Source organism: Eretmochelys imbricata, chromosome 14, assembly GCF_965152235.1.
Source record: "Eretmochelys imbricata isolate rEreImb1 chromosome 14, rEreImb1.hap1, whole genome shotgun sequence".
NCBI lineage: Eukaryota > Metazoa > Chordata > Testudines > Cheloniidae > Eretmochelys > Eretmochelys imbricata.
In genome coordinates, this window is record NC_135585.1 from 17,287,134 (window position 1) to 17,312,532 (window position 25,399).

General features: G+C 45.4%; 1 protein-coding gene across 2 annotated transcripts in view; it reads left to right on the forward strand.

The window, feature by feature from the left end:
• MGAT5B (alpha-1,6-mannosylglycoprotein 6-beta-N-acetylglucosaminyltransferase B) overlaps window positions 1-25,399 on the forward strand; it is a 172,470-nt gene that overhangs the window by 75,267 nt on the left and 71,804 nt on the right. For both annotated transcript variants that reach the window (XM_077833803.1, XM_077833804.1), the window contains exons 4-6: window positions 14,864-14,976; window positions 20,082-20,155; window positions 24,257-24,427. In XM_077833803.1, the coding sequence (XP_077689929.1) occupies window positions 14,864-14,976; window positions 20,082-20,155; window positions 24,257-24,427 (358 nt within the window). The remainder of the gene's footprint in view (window positions 1-14,863; window positions 14,977-20,081; window positions 20,156-24,256; window positions 24,428-25,399) is intronic.

Sequence of the window (25,399 nt, forward strand, 5' to 3'; positions counted from 1 at the left end):
GCCCAATGGATGGCCCATGCAAGATACTATTTGCTAATGACGATTCATCTTGAGGCTTAATTACTGCAAGAGTTCAGTTAATTTCCTCACGCTTTAAGCATTTGTTTCTGTAATAGTTACATGACTCCAGATTCCCCTTGTAATTAAAGTCTTACAAAATGATACTGAGTGGGTGTCCAGTTGCCTGCCAGCTTGGGTCTATTAATTTCTAAATTGTTGCCGTTGATAGTCTGGCTTTAGAGACAATGCTGCCAGATGCTACTTCTCCCCGATATATGTCTAAGCCTTGATCATCATTTCCAGCTACCTCAGGGTCTTGTTTCTGCACCGGGGTGAAGCAATGTGAAAAAGCATTTTAAAGCAGGACTCAAGAATGAGTTCTATTCAGGGCTCTGGCCCTAAATTGGAGTGTGACCTTGGGCATATCCCTCTATATCTTGGCTACACCCAAGTTTACCTCCCTATGGTGTTATGTGGATTCTCTGATGGTTGCAAAGTGCTTTGTGGTCCTCAGATGATGGGGCTGGTGAGTCAGAGCTGCTATATTCTACTCCTGGTTCTGGCACTAGCTTGATATGTGACTGGGATGGGCCAATCCCTGCCTCAGTTTTCCCATCTGTAATTTACATTTGGTGGTTTCATGTGGTTCATTTAAGAGCTGTAACGTGCATAGTGATCCCCAAATGAAAAGGGGCTGTGTAAACTACCACATTAAGTGAAGCTTGTCTTAAGTGACTGTTGGAGGGTCTGACAAAAATTGCTTGAAGATAAAGGTGGAGAAGAATCATACTCAACGTCTTCCAATGGAGGTGGAGCAGAACAGTGCTCAGTTGGTGGCAGGAATCCTTTAGCTGCTGTCTTAAGACATGAAGTTGGCTAGCAAGTGTGGGCTGCGGCCCACGTTTCGTGGTGGTGTTATTTTGGTAACCCTCTCTTTGGTTTGAACGCACACAGTCCAGGGCCTGCATTAGCGTAACAGCAAAAATAAATACATGTATCAATAAATAAATCGCTTGATGTTCAAAGCCAGACACTAGAAAATGCAGCAGTGAGTGTTCTCCCCCCCGTCTCTTTCCTGCCCTATAGGTCTATAGGCTCATTCTGTCAAGAGGAAGAAAGAAAACATGTATGTGGCTCAGGTTACAAGGGAGCCAGTCATTTCCCTTCAGCTCCCACTGTCATTTCCATTTTATATCACTTATTCTCCAGCAGAAACACTGCCCAGAGTTAGCTAGATGGTGCTTGAGACAACCTAGTTAGGGGAAATACTGTATCAGAATTCTAGCATCTGGAATTCCACTTACCCACCCAGGGGTGGGGATGGAAAAAAGGAGACAAAGCTGAGGATATGCCTGGCCTCTGGGCTGGGAGATTTCCCCTAGGTATGGTTGGTAAATCAGTCTCTCATTCAAGGAGGGAAAGGAAAGGTGATACCTCATGTTTCAGCCTCCTTGTTCCCTCTGACTACTGGGTACTAAGGGTTGAATCACACTAGGGCCCTGGGGGAGGCACAAATAGTTATTTCATTCCCATTTTACCTAGAGAGACTGAAGGGCTGTGACTGGCACAGGTATTTATATGATCACTAATCATTTGTGTTACAGTAGCACTAACAGGCCCCCAACCCAGATCAGAACCTCACTGTGCTGGGCACTGCCCATACTCATCATAAGAGATGGTCCTACCTTGAGGAGCTCAGAGTCTAAATAGACAAGACAGGGAAAGGCTGGAAGGAGAAACAGGCACCAAGAGGGGAAGGGAGCAGTCCAAGGTCACATAGCAAGTTAACAGCAGAGTCTGGAATAGAATTCAGGTCTCTCAAGTCCCAATCTAATGCCCTAGACATTAGACCAGGCTGCCTTGCGCTAAAGTACCTGTCATTCTGGTATCTGGGCTTTACTTGCGCTCATCTTGTTGAATTAGTATCATTTGTCCACCCATGCCTGGGTTCCCCATATTCCCATTGTTGCTGCAGTACCCAGCCTTCCTGGTCATCCCCTCCAATGCAGTTTGCTCAGGCTAATTCCTTAATAGTCCTCCCTCGCTGGTTATATTTTTGTTTGCTTTCAGCCCTACGTGTCAGTGCGCCAGGAGCCCATTTATCACAAGGCTGCATGAATTAGGTCTCTCTACACATTAGCATTTCATGGCAAAGCGCCAACTCTGGCCCTTTGGAGCCAGGGCTTGTCACATTTTCCCAGATAATTTACAAACGAACACCTCCGAGCTGCCTTCCAGTGAAGAACTGTTGTTTGCAAACTAAGCTGGGCAAGGAATTCTCCTCCTCTGGCCCTGGCCCAGAGCAGAAACCCCATTGGGCTCAGGAGGTTTGAACTGCAGGCAGTGGGTCAGGAGAGCACCAGGGAAATGGGGGGAAAAGTCAGATAAGGGGAATGCATCCGATGGAAGTGAGCTGTAGCTCACGAAAGCTTATGCTCAAATAAATTGGTTAGTCTCTAAGGTGCCACAAGTACTCCTTTTCTTTATAAGGGGAATAGAAAGCCTTGGGGTGATGGGATACCAGTGTCCTGAGTATCTTCTCTCACTATAACTCCTTTGAGTGCAGTGGTGTCACTTCTGATTTACACCAGTGTCAGAGGAGACTCAGGCACCAACGAACCTTCAGTCAGCAATAAGATACCTCTGATTTCAGACCACTTTAGCGTGACAGCCCCACCTGGATGTCTGAGCATCATCACCCGGCTAACAAACTGGAGACCAGTGCTGGACTCTGATTTGTGAAATGTCCAGCATGGAGGGGAGGCAGAAGAAAGCCACAGAAATGTCTCAAAGCTGCCGGCGGAGGCAGAGATAATGCCTTGTAGTGCAGTTAGCAAATAATCATGCAAGCCACACTAAAATGTACTGTGTGGAAGACGGAGAGCGGGGCGTCCCCAGGCTGGGGAGCTATTGATCATAGCAATCCAGGAGATAGTTTAGGGAGGGGATAATTCTCTGCCTTCCTCCCGTATGTATAAACCAGTGCTGTTTCCAACTGGAATCCCTTCCCTCTTCCCTGAATCTACCCTCCCCTGGTGTGTCACATGGGTCAGATCTGGTCTCATGGGTTCCAGCCACTGGATTCCACATGTATATAAAATATGTAACTGGCAAAGGAAGCCAAAGGCCGAGTGAAGTAGAAGCAAATGAATGGAGGCTGGAGAGATTCTCCTAGCCAAGGGTCACTGTACAAACTGAACAGTGCACTGGGCTTAATCATGGGATCCTGCAGACTGCTCTCTTTCCATGGGGCCGACTTTCTCCCAGGTCAGCCCCAAAGCCAGAAGCTCTTAGGACCCCACTCTTACAGTCTCAGGGGACAGAGTAATTTGCTCTGACTGATTCTTCATCTCCTGGCTGGGGCCCCTGGCATAAGATCAGGCATCTGTGCTGTGGCCATTAACCCTCCTGCTTCCCACCAAAGGGCGAGTTCCTTACAGCCAGTCACAGCAATTTATACAAAGAGCAGCCCAGTTTCTTCTTTGAAGGCCAGTATCAAAGAACACGCGTTTAGCGCTGACGGTGATTAGCCACATACAAAGCACAGAATCTACAGACACACATATAGTGTCACGTATGCAGTGTAGGTAGGAGATATTGAGATGTTAACTCCTGCAGTATTGAAGATAAGCAAATAGAGGACTGGGCCAAAAGAAATCTGATGAGGTTCGACAAGGACAAGTGCAGGACGGAAGAATCCCAGGCACGCTACAGATGAGGGACTGAGCGGCTCAGCAGCAGTTCTGCAGAAAAGGACCTCAGGGTCACAGTGGACAAGAAGCTAGATATGAGTCAACAGTGTTCAGAGTAGCAGCCGTGTTAGTCTGAATTCGCAAAAAGAAAAGGAGTACTTGTGGCACCTTAGAGACTAACCAATTTATTTGCGCATAAGCTTTCGTGAGCTACAGCTCACTTCATCAGATGCATTCAGTGGAAAATACAGGGAGTAGATTTATATACACACAGAACATGAAAAAATGAGTGTTATCATACACACTGTAAGGAGAGTGATCACTTAAGATGACCTATTACCAGCAGGAGAATGGGAGGGGGTGGGAGGGGCAAAGAAAACCTTTTGTAGTGATAATCAAGGTGGGCCATTTCCAGCAGTTAACAAGAACGTCTGAGGAACAGTGGGGGGAGGAGGGGAATAAACATGGGGAAATAGTTTTACTTTGTGTAATGACACATCCACTCCCAGTCTCTATTCAAGCCTGAGTTAACTGTATTCAGTTTGCAAATTAATTCCAATTCAGCAATCTCTCGTAGGAGTCTGTTTTTGAAGTCTTTTTGTTGTAATACTGCGACTTTTAGGTCAGAGATCGAGTGACCAGAGAGATTGAAGTGTTCTCCGACTGGTTTATGAATGTTATAATTCTTGACATCTGGTTTGTGTCCATTTATTCTTTTACGTAGAGACTGTCCAGTTTGACCAATGTACATGGCAGAGGGGCATTGCTGGCAGATGATGGCATATATCACATTGGTAGATGCGCAGGTGAACGAGCCTCTGATAGTGTGGCTGTTCTGATTAGGCCCTATGATGGTGTCCCCTGAATAGATATGTGGACACAGTTGGCAATGGGCTTTGTTGCAAGGATAGGTTCCTGGGTTAGTGGTTCTGTTGTGTGGTGTGTGGTTGCTGGTGAGTATTTGCTTCAGGTTGGGGGGCTGTCTGTAGGCAAGGACTGGCCTGTCTCCCAAGATCTGTGAGAGTGATGGGTCGTCCTTCAGGATAGGTTGTAGATCCTTGATGATGCGTTGGAGAGGTTTTAGTTGGGGGCTGAAGGTGATGGTTTGTGGCGTTCTGTTATTTTCTTTGTTGGGCCTGTCCTGTAGTAGGTGACTTCTGGGTACTCTTCTGGCTCTGTCAATCTGTTTCTTCACTTCAGCAGGTGGGTATTGTAGTTGTAAGAATGCTTGACAGAGATCTTGTAGCTGTTTGTCTCTGTCTGAGGGGTTGGAGCAAATGCAGTTGTATCATAGAGCTTGGCTGTAGACAATGGATCATGTGGTGTGGTCTGGGTGAAAGCTGGAGGCATGTAGGTAGGAATAGCCGTCAGTAGGTTTCCGGTATAGGGTGATGTTTATGTGACCATCGCTTATTAGCACCGTAGTGTCCAGGAAGTGGATCTCTTAGAATCATAGAATATCAGGGTTGGAAGGGACCTCAGGAGGTCATCTAGTCCAACCCCCTGCTCAAAGCAGGACCAATCCCCAATTTTTGCCCCAGATCCCTAAATGGCCCCCTCAAGGATTGAACTCACAACCTTGGGTTTAGCTCTTGTGTGGACTGGTCCAGGCTGAGGTTGATGGTGGGATGGAAATTGTTGGAATCACCCATTTTTTCATGTTCTGTGTGTATATAAATCTCCTCACTGTATTTTCCACTGAATGCATCCGATGAAGTGAGCTGTAGCTCACAAAAGCTTATGCTCAAATAAATTGGTTAGTGTCTAAGGTGCCACAAGTACTCCTTTTCTTTTTATGAGTCAACAGTGTGCCCTTGTGGCCACTAGTCATTTTTGGGCTGTATAAATAGGAGCATTGTCAGCAGATCGAGGGATGTGATCGTTTCCCTCTATTCGGCACTGGTGAGGCCTCATCTGGAGTACTGAGTCTAATTTTGGGCCCCACACTACAAGAAGGATGTGGAAAAATTGGAAAGAGTCCAGCGGAGGGCAACAAAAATGACTAGGGGACTGGAGCACATGACTTATGAGCAGAGGTTGAGGGAACTGGGATTGTTTAGCCTGCAGAAGAGAAGAATGAGGGGGGATTTGATAGCTGCTTTCAACTACCTGAAAGGGGGTTCCAAAGAGGATGGCTCTAGACTGTTCTCAGTGGTAGCAGATGACAGAACAAGGAGTAATGGTCTCAAGTTGCAGTGGGGGAGGTTTAGGTGGGATATTAGGAAATACTTTTTCACTAGTGGTGAAGCACTGGAATGGGTTACCTAGGGAGGTGGTGGAATCTCCTTCCTTAGAGGTTTTTAAGGTCAGGCTTGACAAAACCCTGGCTGGGATGATTTAGTTGGGGATTGGTCCTGCTTTGAGCAGGGTTTGGACTAGATGACCTCCTGAGGTCTCTTCCAACCCTGATATTCTGTGATTCTATGATTCTGTGAACTTGTAGCAATTCATTTTGGCCTTGATCCCGCAACTGATTCTATATAGAGCCCCAAGGCTGCATGGAGCCCTTCTGGGGGTCAAAGGATTGACACACATATCCAAAGCCCCAATCCCGTACAGACTAATACACGTGCTTAACTTCATGTGCTGTGAGTACCCCACCCAAGTGACTGATCTTGACACACATACATGTGTGTGTAATTGCTCATGGGAGTAAATCCCACTGAAGTAAGTGGAGCACTGCCTCAGACTCGGGGGGTCTGTCCCCACAGTCCACTGCAGGATCAGGGCATTAGTCTAGAATTTAGCCTCAGCCTGGTCATGAATTAGCTTACGATTTTCTTAAATTGATTTGAAAATAGTTGAGTGTGGATTGTCAGTAAATTCCTTTTGCTGTGTGGAGTGTTCTTTGCAGCTGTTTGATATTAGTGATGGTCCAAAAATGAGTCAAAATTTTTATGGGCATTTCCCTTTTTTCCCCCTTCAAAATTTCAAAATGTTTTGACCAGCTGGATGAAAAACTCTAAGTTTTAACTGTGCTGGAGGTCAGTCCTGGAAACACACTCACGTGAGTAACGTTACTCAGAGGAGTCATCTCATTAAAGTAAACAGGACTATGTCTGTGAGTAAAGTGACTCATGGAAGTGTATACAGTAGCAGCCCCTTGATTAGTACTGATTGGATATACATGTCACATGACATTGTTTCTTTCCCCTGTTTGGCTGAGCGTAATGCATCTGATGAAGTGAGCTGTAGCTCACGAAAGCTCATGCTCAAATAAATTCGTTAGTCTCTAAGGTGCCACAAGTACTCCTTTTCTTTCTGAAAAATGACTCAGTGCCTGTCATCTAATATTTGCTTAAAACGAGCTGTTTCAATGAACGTTTCTGTCATGGAACACGTTCGCTAGACTGTTTGCAGAAAGTGAGTACGGAAGGAGCGAATACACTGCCAGAGCTAATTTAGTTCTTTATTCAAGCAGATGTTCATGGAGACAAGATTGAGCTATTCACCTCAATAGGATAGGATGAAGCTTACTGCAGAATACAGAGCTACTGAAACATGTATTTGAAACATACTTTGCTGTATAATATTTTGTGTGAAATTGATTTGATGAAGCCTGTGGGAATAATTGTACTGACTTCCTTGGTAAAAGGCTTTGAGATCTAAAGATGAAAGGCATAATGTAAGAGCTGGGTGTCATTATTATTATTATTATTTATTATTATTTCTATGGAACATAATAATGCTTATAACTTATATAGCCTTTTTCATCTATGGTTCTTAAAGCATTTGGCAAGGATGAGTGAGCATCATTATCCTTGTTTTATGGTGGGAGGGAAACCGAGTCAAGGAGAGGCACGGTGACTTGGGAACACAAACAGTGCAAACAAGGGGCAAAGTGGAGAATGAAATGCAGGTCTCCTGACTCCCAGTCTAGTGCCCCATGTACAGGTTCACACTACTTGTACCTATACGAGGTGGTAGTGTAGCGTACTAGCTAGAGCAGAGGACTAGGGGTCAAGACTTCTTGGTTCTAGTCCCAGCTCTGCTACTTTGAGTTGCCATATGACTTTGTACCTGTAACATAACTGCTCTGTGCCTCGGTTTCCCCATCTTTGAAAAAGCAGATTCTAACACACACCTTTGTGAACAGAGATTTGAGCTCCTTTGGTGAATGGTGCTACACAACTGTTAATATCATCAGATACCTTCTATAGACTATGTCCTATATTGCAAATACCAACATTACTTCTATGTGTGTTGATCTCACTATAATCATTGCTTACGACAGTTAATAGCTAAACATACAAGATAAGGAAGCAAGTATGTTTATGGTTTGTATTATCAAGACAACACACACATAGAAACAGATTCATCTTTTCATAATGCTCATTTTATAAGAGACAATAAATATACAGTACCTTGTAAAGGGACAAACGTGCTATAACTAAACTGGTGCTGCGAAGTCGGAGGCATGAGACAAAGCAAGGGGAACCAAATTAATGCCTTCAAAAAGTAAAGGAACAATCAACCTCAAGCTACATTATCCCCAAAATGGTCTGCCAGTGGGGAAAGATATATCTTCATAGGAGTTTTTGAAACAGGATAAATACTGTATATGGTGTTTTATAAATTACATTGTGATCTGAACCTTAATCAAACACAAGGAAATATAAATCTAAACATGATAAAGGTAAAATCAATGTGGATGGTTAGAAGTAAAAGTACTATATTTGCAGTAGTAAACATTTTTAAGGTCCCAGGGAAAAATTCATTCTCGAAAACCTACAGTAATTTACTCTAGTTTCACTCACTGGCAAATCTCCAGCGCAGTTTGGTAGGATTTATATCTTCACTACAGAAGCATTTTCTTTTTAAAGAGCTCATTCCTACTCCCTGCCAACTGATGTTCTGGGAAGCAGGTTACCCCTTTGGCTGTGCTTGTGTAGGAAATATTGATAATCTAGCTATGCCATCATAATTAGAGGTAAGCAATTCTTTTTCGGCCAATAGCAAATTCTCTGAAAAATGCAGTTTCATTTTTTTAAAAAGTCAGAATAGGTCATTTTAACATTTTCTAAATGAACTGTTTTGATGTTTTGTTTAGAAACAAACCATTTTATTTTGAAATGTTGAATTGACCTAAACAATTTTTTTTCAGTTTTTTTGTTTCGGCAAGAAAAACCGAACAAATTCAGTTTGAAACAAAACAAAACACATTTTTTTTCTTGGTTTCTTTTTTTTCGTTTCGTCATTGAACCAGAAAATCAATTATTTGCTCAGTGCTAATAATAATAGTAGAGTTATGTAACTGTAGCACCCAGAGCGCTCAGCTGAGATCAAGGCCCCATTGTTCTAGGCCCTCAACATACAAAGATTAGGGTAGAGTCCTGATTGTCACTTGCACTGGTGGTCTACCTGCATAAATGGCTTCTTTTAGTATAAATGAGAATTAAGACAACCCTCCCTGCTCCAAAGAGCTTCCAGTCTAAGGCCCCAATCCTGGAAAATCTGGGCCAATTAATACCAGTCATGAAATTATACAGCCTTTTAAAAATTCTAGCCACAGTTTTTGATGTAGGTTCTGATCCTGTAATAAGAAGCATTCAGCCTGACCCCTGAACCTGTATGGAGTCTAACAGATGTCAGTGACCTCCTGCAGTAGTCAGTTCCATAGATTAATGACATTACATAATAGGTGAAAGCGCTTAAAACGGAGTTTAAGTGAGATCTAAGTAGTGTGTAAGCTTTGTGCTGGCCCTCTGCACCGGGTGAATTTCACTCTTGGTAAATAGTTCTTAAACTCCTTCACTTCTTTGGTAGTGAAGTTAAAATAGTGTTTAAAATTCCCTATCTTACTCTGCTATCACTAACCAGGGTAGACCATTTACATTTTTCTTCTCATTGTCTTCTGTCACTATCAGTAAAGCATAATGTTCCAGCAAGCTACGGCAGAACCCTTTTATCTCTATGAGGTTCGCAGTTTAAATATTTTATTTTCTATCCCTCTTGCCCAAGTTGTAAATCATTTTAATGATGGGTTTAGTAATTTATGCTTAACTTTCTTGCCATCTGTTTAATAGCTTAAGTCAAAAGTGCATGCTGGATGCAAATTCAGGAATTAGGATGAAATATCTTGATGTAATAAATGCTTGTTTTGTATTGACTTGTGTCTGAACCAGTGTGGCAAAATAGCAAATATAATTGGCACAAGATTTTGGTTTATTTGGTTTAAAGTAACATTTTCAACCGTTGTTCATTGCTTGAATATGTGACAAAACTCCAAGAATCATGATGGATATTCTTCAACTCCGAAATAGCTAAAGTGAGGAGAATATTCGTTTGCCTTCTTGATCCTAGTCACTTCAGTTTACATTTCCTCATAAATTTCCTTAGCACCTTTCATGGAAAGCTTTGCAGTACAACTAAAGAGAAATATTTAAAGAGAAATGCAAGCATTGTTTGAGGGCAATAATCAAACATACATTTTACATCCAAGATCTCTGACTTCAGTTCTTTTTGTTAAAGGATCAGCTGCGGGTTAGTAGGGTTAGTCAAACTATTGGGCATGAATACTGGCCCAGCTCCTCAGCTGGTGTAAACCACAGCACCACTAACTCCAGTGCGGTTATGGGATTTATACCTGCTGGGAATCTGACCCATTATTATAGTACTTTCCTGGTTAGCGATTCATTTGGGAGCTGATCCTGATTTCATTTGAAGTGTTTGTTGACCCCATATCTCAGGTCTGGCTGAGCTGTGCTCATCACAAGAGATGAGATGGAGGACAAAGGTGACTTTAATCCTTTGGGTATGTCCTCAGTGCACACTAAGCCCTGGTCTTATGGAGTTGGTGTTTCCAAGTCCATGTTTGAGCATCCACGCTGAATTGTAAACCTGGGTTTACAATTGCCAGACCTAGGTATCATAGTCATGCTAATGTGTCTATACTGCACCATGCAGACCTTCCGTCTGAGGTCTGTGACTTGAGCTGCGTTCACATTGAAAAATGAAAGGGCTTGGATCCAAGTCGCAGCTGGATTCAGGCTATGACCCATCCTCCTAGCAGGGTCCAAGGACCCAGGTCCTGAGTACTTGCTGACCAGAGTCAGACTGATTTGTGTGGACTAGGGTTGCCAGGTGACCAGGAACATCTGATTGAAAAGGGACCCTGGCGGCTTCAGTCAGCACCGCTGACCAGGCTGTTAAAGGTCTGGGTGGTGGGACTGACAGGCTCCCTACCTGGCTTCACGTGGTTCCCAGGAAGGGTGACATGTCCCTGGCTCCTAGGCCTAGGGGTGGCCAGGGGAGTTCTGCATGCTGCCCCTGCCGCGAGTGCCAGCACCGCAGCTCCCATTGGCCAGGAACCGTAGCCAATGGAAGCTGCAGAGGTGGTGCCTGCGGATGAAGGCAGCATGCAGAGCTGCCTGGCTGCGCCTCTGTCTAGGAGCCAAGGGACATGTTGCCCTTCCCAGGAGCCACCTGAGGTAAGCAGCGCCCAGAGCCTGAACCCTGCACCCACTCAAGCACCCCAAACCCCTGACCCAGCCCCGAGCCCCCTCCTGCACCTCAAACCCCTCATCCCATGCCCCACCCGAGAACCCACACCCACAGCCGGAGCCTGCACCCCCACTCCTTGCCCCAATTTGGCCACCTGGAGCCTACACCCGAAGCCCCCTCCTGTGCCCCAACCCCCTGCCCCAGCCCTGAGCCCCCTCCTACACCCAAACTCCTTCCCATAGCCTGCACCCCACACCCCCTCCCACACTCTGAACCCCTCAGCCCCAGCCTGGAGCCCCCCCCCCCCCCGCACCCAACACCCTGTCCCAGACTGGAGCCCCCTCCCACACCCTGAACATCTCATTTGTGGCTGCACCCTAGAGCCCTCACCCCCAGCCCAGAACCCATACCCCCTCCCACACTCCAACCCCCTCCCTCAGCCCAGAGCCCCCTCCCATACTCTAAACCCCTCAGACCCAGCCCAGAGCCCCTTCCCATACCTCAAATCTCTCATCCCCAGCTCCACCACAGAGCCCGGATCCCTCACCCCTTCCCGCACTCCAAACCCTGCCCCACCCCAGAGCCCCCTTCCATACCCTGAACCCCTCATTTCTGGCCCCACCCTGGAGCCTGAATCCCCAGCCAGAGCCCTCACCACCTCCCGCCCTGAATGAAAATGAGCGAGTGAGTGAGGGTGGGGGAGAGAATGACAGAGGGGGATGGAGTGAGCGGGCCTCAGAGAAGGGGCAGGGCAGGGGCGGGGCCTCTTGCCTGAGACTGTGAAGGGTTTACATGAGAGGAGTTCTCATGTGGATTGATCCACGAGGTTCATATGGGCCTTTGCACATCTGAGAATTGGGCCCATGATTTGTAAGTAACTGCTGAATTCTTGGAGTGATCTACTGCTTGTTTGCAAGCTGTTACTTTCAGCTGTTCACCACCAGTGGTGTGTAGTTGGTTGCCTCAGTCACATGGCAAAAATGATGAAAGGTCTAGAAAACATGACCTCACGAGGAAAGCTTGGGAAAAAATTGGTTTGTTTAATATGGAGAAGAGAAGACTCAGGGTGGACATGGTAACTGTCGTCAGGTATATAAAAGATTGTTCTAAAGAGGAACGTGATAAATTGTTCTCCTTAACCAGTGAGGATAGGGCAAGAAACAATGGGCTTAAATGGCAACAAGGGATATTTAGCTTAGACATTAGGAAAACCTTCCTAACTGTCAAGGTAGTTAAGCACTGAACAAATTGCCTAGGGAGGCTGTGGAATCTCTGTCTTTGGAGATTTTTAAGAGCAGGTCAGACAAACACCTGTCAGGGATGGTCTAGATAATACTTAATCCTGCCTCAGTGCAGAGGACTGGACTAGATGACCTATCAAGGTTCCTTCCAGGCCTACATTTCTATGATTCCATGGCATGATTTCTGCTCCATGACTGGATAATGGTTGCAATTTAAGTGTGGATTATTCAGAAGCCCTCTGAACTTGTCTAACTCGACCCTTGTCAAGATCAAGGGGAATTTTACGTCAATGAACCCTCGGTGATGCACACCAGCTGAGGCTCTGGCCCTGTGTTCTTTTGGCAGGCAGATACGTTGCCAAAACCACGGGAAGAATCTCTTGATTTTAGCATTTTTAACAGCTGGCAGGTATAATTTAGACCCTTGTGTTATCCCTTCACAGGTTTGTGACCGCATTGGGGAGTGACAGCATATGGATTTTAAATAGGGTTTTTTTGTTTGTTTTTTTTTTTACATGTCAGGATATGTGGTTTCCCCTATGGAAGTGTGATGGCCCAATATCGATGGTCATAAACCATCCTGGAAGGAAAAATGTGAGTCGTTTGCTGCTAGAGAACAGCCTTTAAATCAACAACTGAAGTAGTGTGGGTTCATAAAACTAGTGGGGTTTTTTAGCCTTGACGACAGAGGCACTTTAAATCCTAGCCTTCTGGTTCACTGATCCACTAGAGAACAAATGTAAAACTTTAGTGAGAAGGACCCAAAATCAGGGCATATTTTCGTTCTGTGATAATTCAAGGTTGCCCTTTTGGTTTTACTCACAAGTTATGACATTTTCTTTTTTTTTTTTTTTAATGATCTACATAGCTGGAGAAAAATCTTAGCACCTTAACATTGTGGAAGGAGAAATGATTTACTGTGGTATTCAAGCTCATCAAGATATTATCGTCTGCTGTGGAAACAGAGAGCAGAACGTTTGAAATGGAAAGATTGGCCCACGTCAAATGTGTCACAGGAGCAACACTTCACAGAGGATCAGATTCTGTCCTCCTCGGGTGTGTTGCACAAGGTTAATGCACTGCTCTGTTGTTTCCATCCATTTAAGGTGCCTTTACATTGCCAAAGCAATGCATTGGGGCCTTAGTGTAAATGAGAATAAGGCCCATTGATTTCAATAGCACCATTGGTAGATCATGCATGGTACAGGTTGCCGGTCCTGATTCAGCAAACCTCTTAAACACATGGTTAAGTTCCATTGAGATCAATGGAATTTAAGTGTGGGTTTAAAGTGGAGGACATGCTTATGTGCTTTTCTGAAGGAGGCCTATTGCAAGTCGGGGTGTCAGAATCCGACCCAGGAGGAGCAAGAAATGAGCCTTCCCACTGATCACTGGGGTTGTTATAGATTATCCCTCCATTCCCTGGGGCCCAGACACCCAGGTCTGCTGCTCCTCATCAGTTGCTTGAAGGATGAATGCTCCCTGCGGGACTTGCTGTAATTCCTCACTAAGGGGCGGGTACTCTGGGCAGGACTGACCTTTTCCCGCACCTCTCCTCAAAATAGCTTAATCACAAATTGCTAGCATCTGCCCCGTGATTACATGGCTAATTCCACTGGCTGAATGATAATCAGAACCTCTTCTTCTCATAGATTGCTAGGTCACTACGCCTGGGGGCCAGTAATTATTTGTTCAAAGATTAAACATATTCTGGCAACCACTTAACTCCACAGCAAAAATGTCATGTCCCTGCTCTTTAGTGACACAAGCATTTCCCAGGGAATGCCTTGTGACGGCACCCAGGTGGGAATGCATCTTCATTCAGGTTACCAGCTAAGCTACTGGGGGAGGGATGGATCTTGTGGTGGCTAAGGCTCTCAAGCTGGTTTTAGCACTCACAAAGCCAATTTGATCCAAGCAGTTGCCCTGTGTATAGTCTATATATTGTAGCCATTTCTTTTCTCTTGCCCTTCTCTGCTCCTTCACCTCTTTCTCACACTCCCTCTCTCTGGTTGTGCTCTCCTTCACTTTCCCCCTTTTTCCCCTCCATTTTGGCCTGTCTACATCCTTTTTTACAGCGTTCCCTATGCAGACCACAAGCCCAATGACCTTCGGGAAGGAATTTCGGACACAGGCTGTTTGAGAAAGTTTGAAATTAGGCAAAACAAGTTTCCCCAGCAGACATGAGCATTTGCATTTTGTGTGTGAGCGCATGTGTGGGCAGGCGGGAAATAACGATGGGCCAAATCCCGCAGTCCTCCCTCAGTCAAAGCTCTCATGGAAGCGAATAGAATTTGTGAGTGAGCAAGTAATGGAAGGTTTAGTCCATCATTATATCCATCGTCAGTGCTGTTCCCCTCGGTGACCTATTTTGCCACCTAAGAACGGCTGCTATTTGGGCAGAAAGCCCTCCTGGCTCTTTCTAACAAGCTTGGACGCCTTACAGGAAGGAATTGTGTTCTCAGGGTTTATTTATTTACTTTGCAGGTTCCAGCCAGTGGCAGGTTTGATGGAGAGGATCCAAGCTATTGCTCAGAATGTCTCTGACATTGCAGTGAAAGTAGATCAGATTCTCCGGAACAGCCTCATGAATGGGAAAGGTAAGAGTGCCCTGATGTTTCTGCACATACACTGATTCTATATGCTGGGCAGGTTCACACTCTCAGGAACTCTTAAGTGCTGTACAGATGTTGTAGGGAAAAAGTAGAAACAAGCCAACTGCAATAGGTTTGGATACGGATCCAGGAATTTGGATGCTGAGCTGAAGTTACCCAAATCACTTGTGTCTGCAAAATTAGGTTGGATATCTGAAGAAAATGAGCTGTTTGACAAGATTCCTGCTACTACTTATGTCTGGCTCAGTGTGAATTTAGTGCTAGTGAAATGCGGGGATTTCCGGAATAGGAGCAGCACTGGCCAGAGCAATGCTGAATGCACCTATTGCGTCATCAATGTGCCTCAACTCTCACCTGGCGAGACCGGAGTTAGGTCTGGAAGAGGCGTTCAGTCAAGATGTGGGCTGTGGTTTTCCAATGGGAATAGTGAGTTTGGGTCTCTCATTTTTTGGAGGCCCTGCTTGAAATAACTTTTAAAGGGGCCAGATTTTCAGAAAGCAGATGTTTTAACGTCTCAAAAACTGAGGCACTTCTGAAAATCTTGGCCTTATCTTCTATGCTAGAGGGCAGTAATTGGTGTAGTGGATACCTGCCCAGGGGGACTGGACCAAGACCCCCAACTCATTTCTCACTTTCTGAACAGCTGCTAGATAGCTCTATCATGGGTATTTCTAAGATGCCTATCACAGTTATGTGGTGTCAACTGAGCATTGGTTGCTTTCAAATACTAGTGAGCTGGTCCAGAATTAAACTGTCTCTCCTAGTACTGATCCTCTGAGCCATCATCTCCTGACCCCAGGAGGAACCCTCTGTCTTGTGGGATTTGGGCATAGCTCTGTCTGGATCTGGGCCTGGCCAAAAGCCGGAAATGCAGAGGCACAGAAAAAATGAAAAACGTGGAGGAAACACATCAGAATATTTCAAATCTCCCAAATTATTTACTTTGGTTCAATTCACATTTTGGACCAAAGATCAGTGGTGGGAGGGGTTTTATTTGATCTGAGATGGTTAGGTTGCATCTATCAAAAAATCAGCAAAAAATCTATCATTTACTGGGTGCTACAGATATGGGTGTGATATCACTCCTCTGACAGCCAGTTGGACTCATTGGGTGGCCTTGGACAAGTCATTTAACCTCTCTGTTTCAGTTTTCCTACCTGTACAATGGGAATAATAGACTAGGATAGAGCCAAAGAGACTTTGGGGATTAATGAGTAAAGCACTATATGCTAAAGCTGATGTAAACCGCTGGTGAGCGTGTTACAGGTTCCCCTCTATGCCTGTTCTTCAGAGGAAATGAGTCTGTTACAGTCCCCATTAGCAAGCCTTGACATGTTAGCCCAAGCTGTAGCAGTTTATGCTTTCAGCTTCGGAGGTTCCTGATTCAATCCCCGGGGTGTTGACCAAGATGGTGGCTTGTCAGACCGGTATTCGGAATTGCAAAGCCGTTTTCTAAGTAAGCACTAACACACGGCATGGTGCATGTTCATAAGGTCATTTACATGCACCCTGGGTGTGCTAAGGTACTCTGCTGCAATTTATACCACAGCACACTCCTGGAGTGTGTACATTGGCTGGCAAATGCACATCCTGGCATGCATTATTGTGCTTCCAATGCCATTTATTGACATTTTTAATCAGGCAGCTATAATGCATTTATTTAATATTAATCTACCTAAGACAATAATCCCCAGTAGACACAATACAAAACCCTTGTCTTGTATCTGAGGGCGAGCACTTACATTCCTGTTTTTAAGCCTTGCCCATTCATTCCTTTTTTCCCCTTCTTCCTTTCTTTAGCTCTCTCCCTCCTTCCTGCCATAGTGCAAATTCCAGTTGGCACCCCTAGAATTCCCCAGTTGGTCTTGGTTTCTTCTGGAGAACTGATGTCAGGAAGCAGTAGCCAAAGAGGCCTGGCCTGTACTTCTGTTCCAAACCCTAGTTGGCCAAGTGGAGCCAGCTGAGGATTTCAACTAGAACATCCACTGGGTCTTTCATCTGCAGCTGGTGTGGGCAGCAATCTGAATGAATGGAAGCAGCTGAAGCCCAGCTGGCTGAGCTGTTTGGTGGTAGTAGGGCTTGCAAGAGAGGCTGCACAGCCCTGCTCCCCCACGCTGCTCAGCTCCAAGGGGTGGAGCTCAAAAGAGCTTCCCTGAGCAGGAAGGAGCAGAGAGAGAGGATGAGGCAAGAGCTTTCCTTAGAAGGGTGATGATCTGCCTGGGTGTTGCAGTGACCTTCTCAATAAACACCTTTTAACAAAGCAAGCCAGGATCACTGCATATCACACTGTCGCCCCTTTGTTTTCTCTTGAAGCTGGAGCCGTTGCCTTGCTGAATCGAAGCCATATCTTTAGAAATTGCAAATGCACTTGATTAAAAAAACCCCAAGATTAATGTGATGGGCACAAGAGCATATCAGTGCTGGCTTCCTTGGCCTGCAGTCACCCCATCCCCGGAGTATGAAATATTTATCATCCTGCTAATATTTCTTCCTCCAGCCATGGAAGCTCAATACTCTGAACAGCCCCGGCTGGCCCCCTGCCACCAGGAGAGATGTAGATGAGGCAGTAAAAGATTGTCCGTTCATGTCCTAATATCAATGTTTAATGCCCATCTGTATTATGGAGCCAGGATTCCTAATGAACAGGGGTAGTAGAGACCTTATTTACCATTAACAGCGTGAGTAATTGCCTGGCTGTTGGCAGCATGTTAAGGAAAACAATCGGAGCAAGTTATACATATCTTATTGCACCCCCGCCTTGTTTCTTCTCTTTACTCTTCGGCTTATAAATAATGGATGGCAGTCCAAATTTGATCCAGATCGGTAGTGCCTGAAACTTGTTACCATCTGATAGCTGCTCAGTGAAAAATGAATTGGCCATCTTTGAAGACTTCCTAATGAACAGGCGCTCACAACACCAAAATCATTTCTCTAGCAGTATATCTACAGTCAGAGCTAGAGGGGCGTGACTCCCAGCTCATTTACATATATGTGCACCAGCGCTCATCGAGTTAGCACACTGAAAATAGTAGTGCAGCTGTGGTGCCATGGGCTGCAGCAGCCATGGCTCAAGTTAGTCGCCCCAAGTACAAACAAACACGAACTCTGCGGGTACCAATTTGGGGCGTAGGCTATGCTGCTGCTGCCTGGGCTACTGCTAGCTCAGATGAGAGCTAGTGTGAGTACGTGTGTGCCAGCTGGGGATCACACCCCTAGCTCGTAGTGTAGATATACCCAAAAAGTTAGGTGACCCTTTTAGAAGGGGTTCAGGTCCAACTCTGCCCTGTTCCTGGATTAGGCCCTGGTTTGAGGAATTCTGGGAGTTGTAGTTCCCAGGGCTGATGAGACCTGTAGGTTTTACAGACTTACTGCAAGGAATTCTGGGAAGGGAAACTGTGTATAAGAGGCCCTGGTCTCTCACGACAATGGCAGTCTACTGAATCACCCAAGAGTGGGAGACTTGAGCATGCAGGAGACAGAACTTCAGAGGAGCAAAACCTAGTCTGTGAAACTCAGTTCCACAAGGGATAGGAATGACCATGGATCTAATCACACTCAGAGTTAAATACCAAACTCAGTTTCAGTCTAACCTTCACATTATAAGTACCCCCCACTTTCCCCCTCAAGCATTTTATTCCTACCTACCAGGGAAGAAAAAAATGAGATTACTGTTGTGTATTTTTAATACTTGGAAAGTCCTCAGTGACCTGCAGTGAGGGGTGTCAGTATAAAAACTTTGATAGATAGATTGTTGTATCCAAAATCAGAAGGGGCCGAATTTCTGCTTCAGATAATGCTGAAATATGAGAACAGCTTGTCTCATGAGACTTCTATAATTCAAGATGTCAGAAATTCCCCAAGATCAGTTCTTGCAGGAGTTCTATCATTTGGGGCTTAAATCATGCAAGAATAGCTTGGAAGATTTTGGCAGCATAGGCTACAAACCCAGACATCAGCCCCGATTGTGCCATGAACCCAAACCCTGAGCCCAAAGCCTAAAGAGAGTGCACATTGCTTCTTTGGACCCACCTGCAGTTAAAATATATCCTGGACTAATAACACCATTGGTTAGTTGGGTGGCCTCTCTCTAGGCAGGTTGCTAGAGTGTATGTGTCCCACTGGAGGTCTGGTGATTTACACCCACTCTGCGTTGCTTGTCAGTGCCTGCTTCGAACTCCTACTCTGTGTGTGTGTAAGCTATTCTGAGAGCACAAATTGACCTGAACGTGTTGGCAGCACTAGCCCCAGGGGCGAGCTCTATATTTGACAGCTCAGTGGGACTGTTTGTTGCAATTTTACAGTTTGTGCCTGGAAGGCTGTCGAGTACGGCCTTAGATACAGAAGCCTATTTACAGATTATTAAAAGAATGTACAGGGAGTGATCAGAGGTTGGATCTGGAACTGGAGTCACTCTCCCTCTAGAAAATGCCCTGGAATTTGGGCTGAAAGAACAGCAGAAATACAAGCCAACAGAAGCATCAACTCAAACAAACGAAAAAAGCCAATATAAGGGAAATGTCATCTAGCATTTAGAGCAGGGACTGAAAATCAGGACTCCTGGCTCCTACAAAACTTCCTCTGTGACCTGGAGCAAGTCGCGTTACCACTCTGTGCCTCAGTTTCTCTCTCTGGAAAATGGGTATTGTAATGCACCTCCACCAACAGATGGTGCTGTATCTTTATCTCAATGTTAAGCTTTTGTCTTCTATGTTTTTATGTTGTTGTATCTGATCTGGGGGTTTTAGCAGGACGTTCAGTTATGTGTCTGTGCTGGAGCTGGTACTTGCAGTGTTCCAATAAATTCCAGTAATTCTATAAACGAGTATAACTGCATGTGAATATTTCCCTACTCCACAAGTTTCACTCAGGCTCATTCAAGCTGGCAGGGTGTTTTAGAGGAGGCTTGTTCCTTTGTCACATGCACCACTTACAGCTGCTCAATTGCATCAAGTCGGAAGGATTGATTTTTGGGTGGTGAAAACTGAATGGCAAACCTTGACCACAGATCAGTGTCCTGCCCCCCAGTTCTAAAGTTTCCACTATTCTAAACGTTTTCTACTTCTCCCTGTATCTAAATTCTCTTTCCACAGTGATAGAAGGCAGACGGGACCAGTGTGAGGTGCCCAGAGACCCCAAATACCCTGACTGCTCTGGAAAAGTGGAGGTGAGTCATCTCACAGCAGACACATCAAAACTGATTTTGAGGTGGTTTCCTATGGTCAGAAGAAAGCCAAGGACTGCGAGAGGTGCCATTTCCATCCTAACAACACTCTTACCCAACGCCAGCCAGGAAGGGATAGAGATCTTCTTTCCCATTAGGTGCAGACTGGGTTAATCTCCATTTTTATGAATAAAATTGTGAACCCTCTTCCTGGGATCAGCTCACCAGCTACCAATGGGCATGGTACCTCTTTCCCCTTCTAAGTAGAGATTTTCATAATGCTATGGACAGCAGTGTCTTCTACTGTACTTCAGGGCCTGGTGAGTTAATTTTTCCCTCCACTGTCCTCCTCTAAAAATAGGTCTTAATGGTTGGGGCAAAAATTAAAACCTGGATGGAAGCCATTGCCAATGGTAACAAAGCAACAGACATGCCAAACCCACAAAAAAAATGCAGAAATTGGGCTTGTTTTTGGCTTAATTGGCTTGTGAGTTTCTTGTTGGCTAGTTTTTGGCTTGTTGCTTGTTGTAGCTTGTTGCTTCTTTTTTTGGATCAGCTCCTGGCAAGCAGGGGCAAGGGGGGGGGGCAATCAAGGGGAGGGAGAGAGAGTCAGGGGTACACAATGGGCCCACCACAGTCCCAAACTGCACGCCGGGAGAATCTAGTCACATAGAGTGTTGGTGTTCTTAGGGATTGGCTTGTTTTGGCTTTGTTTTGAAATGGGATTAGCTTGATTTTTAGCTTATTGTGAAAGTCGGGGTGCTTTTTTACCGCGTGAAAGTTGGCAACTGTGCAAAGCAATTGCCAGGGTAAAACTGGAGAAACAGCGATCCAAAGGGTGGATGGTTTAGGAAATGGCTGCTGATCCCTTTAAAACCAAGTAGAATTCTCTCTCTCTCTCTCTCATTGTGTAAACTTATATCTGGCTCAGTTACCCTTCACACAGGAGAGAACATAATGCTCCCATTCACTAGAGGATTTGGCAGCAGAGCACGTGGTCCGTGTGTTGTGGAGGGAGAGCACAGAACAAAGCAACTCATTGAGAGTGGACAAAGAAATGGGCATCCTTTGTCTACAGCCCACTGGGTTTCCATGATTAATATGGCCCTGCCTTTATTTCTTGGTGAATTATTTAAGCATGAAGTCATGTAAGGGAAAGAACCATCACATGTATTTTTTTAAAAATTTGGAGCATTATCGAGTGTCTGGGAAATAATTTAGGCATCACAAAGGACATTCTATCTCATTAAGGTAATGTGACACTGGTCTCAACTCTTAACACAACTTGCTCTCTACACATGAGCATAGCTTTGGCATTTGGCCTGGGGCAGGATGCTGCTTTGGCAGACAGTAACTTTACACAAACTAATTAAAAGCTCGCCCAGCTTCCTACTTCAGGCTTCACTTAAAATTATGCCTTCCTGAGTCCACGTGAAAAAATATTAAAGAGCTTATTAATAGGACAGCACAGTTACATTATCCATTTTCCCAGTGCTAACCATCATTTTCTTCCATCTTCTTCCATGCCTTGGTTAAATTGTAATTGAAACACCAAAAGCAGTAATGCGATCTCCTGTCTGGATGATTGGTGAGTTTTAAATATTGGGCATGGAGACCTGTCTCCTGAGTGGATTTGTTTTTGTAGCTAAATTTAGAAAGAGGCTGGCACAAGCAAATTCTAGAGGATGAGAGATATGCGCTGAGGTCCTGAGTGTCTTCTCTTGCATGCAGAATCACTCTCTGGGAAGTCTAGTAGATCTCTGTCTTCTCGGCTCCCCATTCTCCCAGAGTTTATGAAACCTGGAGGTCAGTTCACTGGTCAGGAAGAAGGAGGCACCATGGTATATCATTATTTTGAATTTCCCCGCCCCTTGTTCCAGGTTGCATCACTGGAGACCTCACATATTCCGGACAAAGCTGAGTGTAACCTCAAATCAAGAAGGCATTGTCAGTTCAAATTCTCTGTGTTCGACCTTTAGTTTCCCAGTGTGATGACTGAGGAGGTCCTGACCAAACACTCTGTAAAGACCACGGCCCAGATCCTCAGCTGGCGTAACTCAGCATAGATTCATTGATTTCAAGTAGGTGGCTTTGTCCATGGATCTACACTGATTTGCACCAGCTAAGGCTCTGGGCTATGATGTCAGTAATGCCACTGGAAAGACAATGTTTTATACTTATGCACAACAGTAACGTTAAATGCCTTCTATGGTATGCATCACTGATAATGCGTTAATAAGAGCTGGATGGGAATTTTTTGACAAAACTTTTTTTTGATCAAAACTGAAACTTTCGTGGAAGCATATTGTTTTCATTGCAACTTTTGTTGGGAAGGTTTCTCAGATTCAGGATGAAATTTCCAGTTAAAAGTAAAGACAGACAGACCAGGGATTTAAACTTGGATTTAAATCTGATGAGGTTCAATAAGGATAAGTGCAGGGTCCTGCACTTAGGACGGAAGAATCCAATGCACCGCTACAGACTAGGGACCGAATGGCTAGGCAGCAGTTCTGCGGAAAAGGACCTAGGGGTGACAGTGGACGAGAAGCTGGATATGAGTCAGCAGTGTGCCCTTGTTGCCAAGAAGGCCAATGGCATTTTGGGATGTATAAGTAGGGGCATAGCGAGCAGATCGAGGGACGTGATCGTCCCCCTCTATTCGACATTGGTGAGGCCTCATCTGGAGTACTGTGTCCAGTTTTGGGCCCCACACTACAAGAAGGATGTGGATAAATTGGAGAGAGTCCAGCGAAGGGCAACAAAAATGATTAGGGGTCTAGAACACATGACTTATGAGGAGAGGCTGAGGGAGCTGGGATTGTTTAGCCTGCAGAAGAGAAGAATGAGGGGGGATTTGATAGCTGCTTTCAACTACCTGAAAGGGGGTTCCAAAGAGGATGGCTCTAGACTGTTCTCAATGGTAGCAGATGACAGAACGAGGAGTAATGGCCTCAAGTTGCAGTGGGGGAGGTTTAGATTGGATATTAGGAAAAACTTTTTCACTAAGAGGGTGGTGAAACACTGGAATGCGTTGCCTAGGGAGGTGGTGGAATCTCCTTCCTTGGAAGTTTTTAAGGTCAGGCTTGACAAAGCCCTGGCTGGGATGATTTAACTGGGAATTGGTCCTGCTTCGAGCAGGGGGTTGGACTAGATGACCTTCAGGGGTCCCTTCCAACCCTGATATTCTATGATTCTATGATTCTATGATTCCCACCTCCCAGCTGAGTGCCCTAAACACTGGGGTATTGGCTATTCAGATCTAGGTCTCTTGTGGGTTTTTATGAAATGTTTTGAAAGGTCTCATTTTTCATTCCGATGTGGAATGATAACAAATGTCAAAACCTTGACATTTTTCACAAAACAGAATTCTGGTTTTCCAGCCAGTCCTAGTACTAGAAGCGTGGTCCTATACATTACCCCTGCGGGTAGGACAAAGTATTACAGTCTTATAGTTAAATAAATTTACATTTTAAGGAATGATTTATTCAGTCCTTAGCAAGCCACATGTTCCTGGAAACTTACACTGTAGGGATAAACCAGGCTGCCAGCATGGCAGTTATGCATAAGTTATGGCCCAGGAAATATGGCCAAGGATAGTGTGACAAACTGCTACTCACATGGGAAAGTGCCGTGGGATCTTGTTGTTGTGTAGATAGGAGAAAGCAGATGGAACGGAAATAGAACCTGAGGCCTCTATGCCAACACTCCTTTCCCACTTATATTTTTATGGCAAAGCTGATTACAAAGCAGTTGTGTTTGTGTGAACCTAGTTTTACTGTGGAGGCTAATAATCCTAGGTCAAATGTGTATCCTTCTGTGGTGCCCATGTTTGGAAGTGAGCCATTAGTGCTGTTTGATGTGAGAAGTATAAGTCTTTGTGTGTCTCCTTCCATTTTATTCCCTCTGCCCCCAAGGTTCCACGTAGAAAGGTCTGGAAGGTTGCATGTGACAGGGTTCACAGTGGCCGCTTAGTGTTATCTCTGTGGAGTAAGAGCATCCTTAGATTTCTGCACAAGATGCCTGAAGCACAGTTCTCCAGTAGTGGGATTTGCAGAGCTCTCCCCTCTAATCTGTGTTTTTGCCCTGCTAATCTTTGTCTTGCAGTGGATGAGGGCCAGGTGGACGTCCGACCCCTGCTATGCATTTTTTGGCGTGGACGGCACAGAATGCTCGTTCCTCATCTACCTCAGCGAAGTTGAGTGGTTTTGTCCTCCGCTGCCTTGGAGAAATCAGACGGCAGCCATGCCTTCCTCAAAGCCACCGCCCAGAGTGCAGGTAAGGGCAGTGAGGGTCTGTGTGCCAACCCAGCACCCTCCTTTAGGTGTATTCTTCTGTGGGCTGCTGGATTCAACGTCTCCAGGCAAGAGATAGAGAAAGGTCACGAGCTACAAATGGTGCCGGAAGAAAATCTGTATTGGGGGGTCTATCCGTGCAAAGAGCCTTGTATTACGCATGGTGCCTACATCCATGCCAGGCTGGAGATCGATTAGCATTTGTTTGGGTGAGACTGTGGCACTGTAAACCCCAAACACATGCATTTCTCTCTAACCTTAACACTAGACATTCTTCCAGCATCACAGTCGGGCCGTAGCACCACTACAGTAAAAGCTGAGACTAGTTTCCTAGCATAGCCCTCTTACATTGACCTGTGTTCTCCTGAGTGCACTTGATCAGTGGCGCCAGTGATCAACCGTTGCCCACTTAGAGATGTTTCCATGCATGGATGTAAGTTTCTGCAGCCTGCAGTGCCAGGGAAAGATTTTATGTATCCTTGGGGGAGTCAGCAGATAGTCAGGAGACCCCAGTCAGTTAGTGGGGTGGGGACACTGAGGTTTTGCTCTGGCGTAATCTCTATAGGAGATTTTAAATGCTTCACCTGCCAACTCTTTCACCCGAAGATATTGGAGCTCTCAGCCGTCACCATGGCTCTGCCTGTAATTTCAGCAATGGAGTGTCCATTTACTGTCCCATGGACACTTCTGGAGGAGACTATGGCCCAGCAAGAAGAAGTCCCACTTAGCCATAGGCTGGGCGGCCTAGGCTTCCACCTAAATCAGGACTGTCCTGAAGTCGAGACTTTTCTCTTGCTCTCCTCCTCTAATCTCACCTCGCTCCCTGCAGGGCCCAAGACCCATGCCAGCTCTGCAAGTCTGTTCTTCTCCCTGACTCTCCCCTGACACAGCCAAAGTGGGGAGCTGATGCCAATCAAGGGTGCAGTTCCTTCTGTGTAACACCTAAGGGCTGACC